At 50.9% G+C, this 2,561-nt stretch overlaps 1 protein-coding gene across 1 annotated transcript in view; it reads left to right on the top strand.

Annotated features, from left to right (window-relative positions):
- The first annotated feature begins 407 nt into the window (after positions 1 to 407).
- Positions 408 to 2,561, top strand: part of TACC2 (transforming acidic coiled-coil containing protein 2) — a 56,393-nt gene continuing 54,239 nt past the window's right edge. Inside the window, exon 1 of the mRNA XM_021718600.1 lies at positions 408 to 732. Coding sequence (XP_021574275.1) covers positions 614 to 732 — 119 coding nt within the window. The 5' untranslated portion in view covers positions 408 to 613. The remainder of the gene's footprint in view (positions 733 to 2,561) is intronic.

Raw genomic sequence — 2,561 nt, 5'->3', positions numbered from 1 at the left:
GCCATCCGCCTCCTCTAATTAACTTGCTCTTTGCTCTCAGGAGAGGGTTTAGAAATATGAAAACAAGGCAGGCTGCACCGGAAGTGAATGTCATTCTAGTAGTCTATGGTGGGCCCTGGTGTTTTAACACAGAAGTAGTTCGTAGTAAACCGTCAGGGGTCCATCCACAAAGGAGCTCGATGTGCCCTGGCCTCCCGCACACCGCCTCCCCACAGGGCAGGGGTGAATGGCGGTCCCATTGAGCAGGTGCGCAGGCTGGGCAGCTGCCGCAGTGGAAACCTCATTGGAATTCAGCTGCTAGGACCCAGAAGCATCCGGCCCTCCTTGTTGCTTGCTCATGCTGTTGAGAGAGAGCAGGGCCCTTTGTGCTCTGAACCGCACATTGCCAGTGCCCAAGGACACAAAAGCCAGGGAACAAGCACTCAGTCGCTCCCTGCATCTCAGCTTGAGTGGGCAGCCTTGGAGCCTCTGGATTCTGGCAAAGCTCACAGCATCTGTGGCTAGTGGTGCAGCGAACTTTTTTGTGGTATCAGAAGAGATATTTAGATCCCAGAGACACCAGCAAGTAAGCTGTGGTGGGAACTTGGAGGACAGAGGCTGTTCTTCAGTGGAGATGGCTTATGCCTCCTGGCAGATGTGGTCCCCAGTGGAATGGGCCCGGTGGATGTGGGCAGCGGTGACCAGCAGTGGGGACTCCAGTCTGCTGGTCCTTCAAGGAGGCTCTGGAAAGAGGCAAGTTATCTTTGTGTGTCTCATCAATGTTGCCCCGCATACATGCTGTGCTGGGGTCCTGGATGAGGAAGCCAGTTTCCCATGGCTATACCCAGGGCCCACCAGGCCAATCTGAACTCTCATTTTCCTTTGCTGCTCAGTTGTTTCACACTCCACAAAACCTTCAGGTACCTCGATCTGTTGTTGTCCAGGTGTGGATCTTAAATTCTACTTGTAGACAAAAGCTAAGCCTTTTGATATTAATGTGTTTGTAAAAAGTTGGTATCTTCCCTGCTGTGCTTATATGAAGTAAGTATTTTCTTGTGAAATTTAATAGTGTGCCAGATTTGGCTTGTTGGATCCCATCAAAAGCAGCTCTGATGTTTCTCTTGATCTCTTTGGACCCCTGGAGGGCTTGTGGCTGGTTGAGAGAGCTGAGGTCCTTGCATGTTGGGGGTGGGGGGCAGGGGGATCTTTGACACTGATGAAGTTAGTCACTGACAAACAAGTTGGAAAAGCAACATGGATGCAGATTTTCTGAAGGGAACTCACCCAGTGGCTCTTTACTTCAGTCCCAGCGGACAGTGAAGGGAGTGGTTTGGATGCTGGTGCTCTCTGGTGGCTGGTTGGTGGCCTTTAAGAAGATGGTACCTCCACCGAGGTCCCTGGTCCTTTGACCTTTGTGGGAGCTCATGAGGGTGAGCCTCTCGCAGTGCCTGCCTCTGATGATACATCTTCATAAGATTCTCATGCTGGGATCATTTGTGCCCATCAGCAGTCCTATGTGTCTGCCCTCTTGATAATTCACTTCCTCGTTGCAAATGAATAAATGGATATTTTGGTCTGTTTAAGCTATTCTGAGATGGAAGTCGGCCCAGCTACAGCGGCGGCTTCCACGCTGGCCATCCTCAGAGACAAGGTGGGCCCGGGACCATGGACCCTTGGGTGTTTTGGGCACCTGAGGGGCTGCCCTCTGGACTGCAGGAAGCATGACGGGCTCTGAGTGGGGAAAGCCTCATTCTTTCTGGCTTCCAGCTGAGTCACTAGGGAAAGTAGATGAGGATGGGCAGGGCTCTCTGCTCGGTTCTTCTTCAGCCCAGGGCAAGTCTTGGCAAGTGGCATCTCCTTGTTAGTGACTGGAGTTTCTCTGGGTGGATTTTTGGTTCAGTCTTCTGGGGGAAGAGTCTTCCTTGTGAGCAGACTTTCCTGCCGTCCATTGAGGGCTATTTTCCCCATGTCGGGGTCAGTGGCTGCACTTTGTGGCTCCTGACTGGCTTACCTTCTTCATGCGTTTGCTCAATTCACTCCTTCACTCTTTTCACTCACTCGGCCAGTGTTTATTCCCGGCCTCCTGTTGCACACTTGGGGATGCTGCAATGAACAAGGCCAGGTATCCTTGTGGTGTTTTCAGTAGAACAGAAAGATTATAAAACATAGTTAGAAAGTGAATAAATCTATACTAACAAGTTATGAGAAGTGCTGAAAAGGCAGGACAGTGGAGAGGGTGGTGGGGTGGGGATTCTGTGTGGTGAGGTGGTTAGCATGCAGAATGCCTCTAAATCTTTTTGAATCCATACCTGATAACGTGTGCCAAAATTCACCCACAGAGCCCACTGTGTATTTGCCACTAGTGCAAGAAGCCTGTATTTATGGTAAAGCCATCTTCAGAGAATGCATCATTTGAGCACAATGAGAGCTGGTGATAAGATTCACCCTTTGAGCCGGGCACGGTGGCTCAGCCTGTAATCCTCACCTTTGGGAGGCTGAGGTGAGTGGATTGCCTGAGCCCGTGGGTTCAAGACCCGCCTGGGCACCTTGGCAAGACCTCATCTCTACAATAAATCAAAAAA

This window comes from Carlito syrichta, unplaced genomic scaffold (genome assembly GCF_000164805.1).
Source record: "Carlito syrichta isolate Samal-C Ts95f unplaced genomic scaffold, Tarsius_syrichta-2.0.1 Scaffold312962, whole genome shotgun sequence".
NCBI classification, from domain to species: Eukaryota; Metazoa; Chordata; class Mammalia; order Primates; family Tarsiidae; genus Carlito; species Carlito syrichta.
Note: the sequence above shows the minus strand (reverse complement) of the source record. Positions and strands in the feature narration are given on the sequence as shown.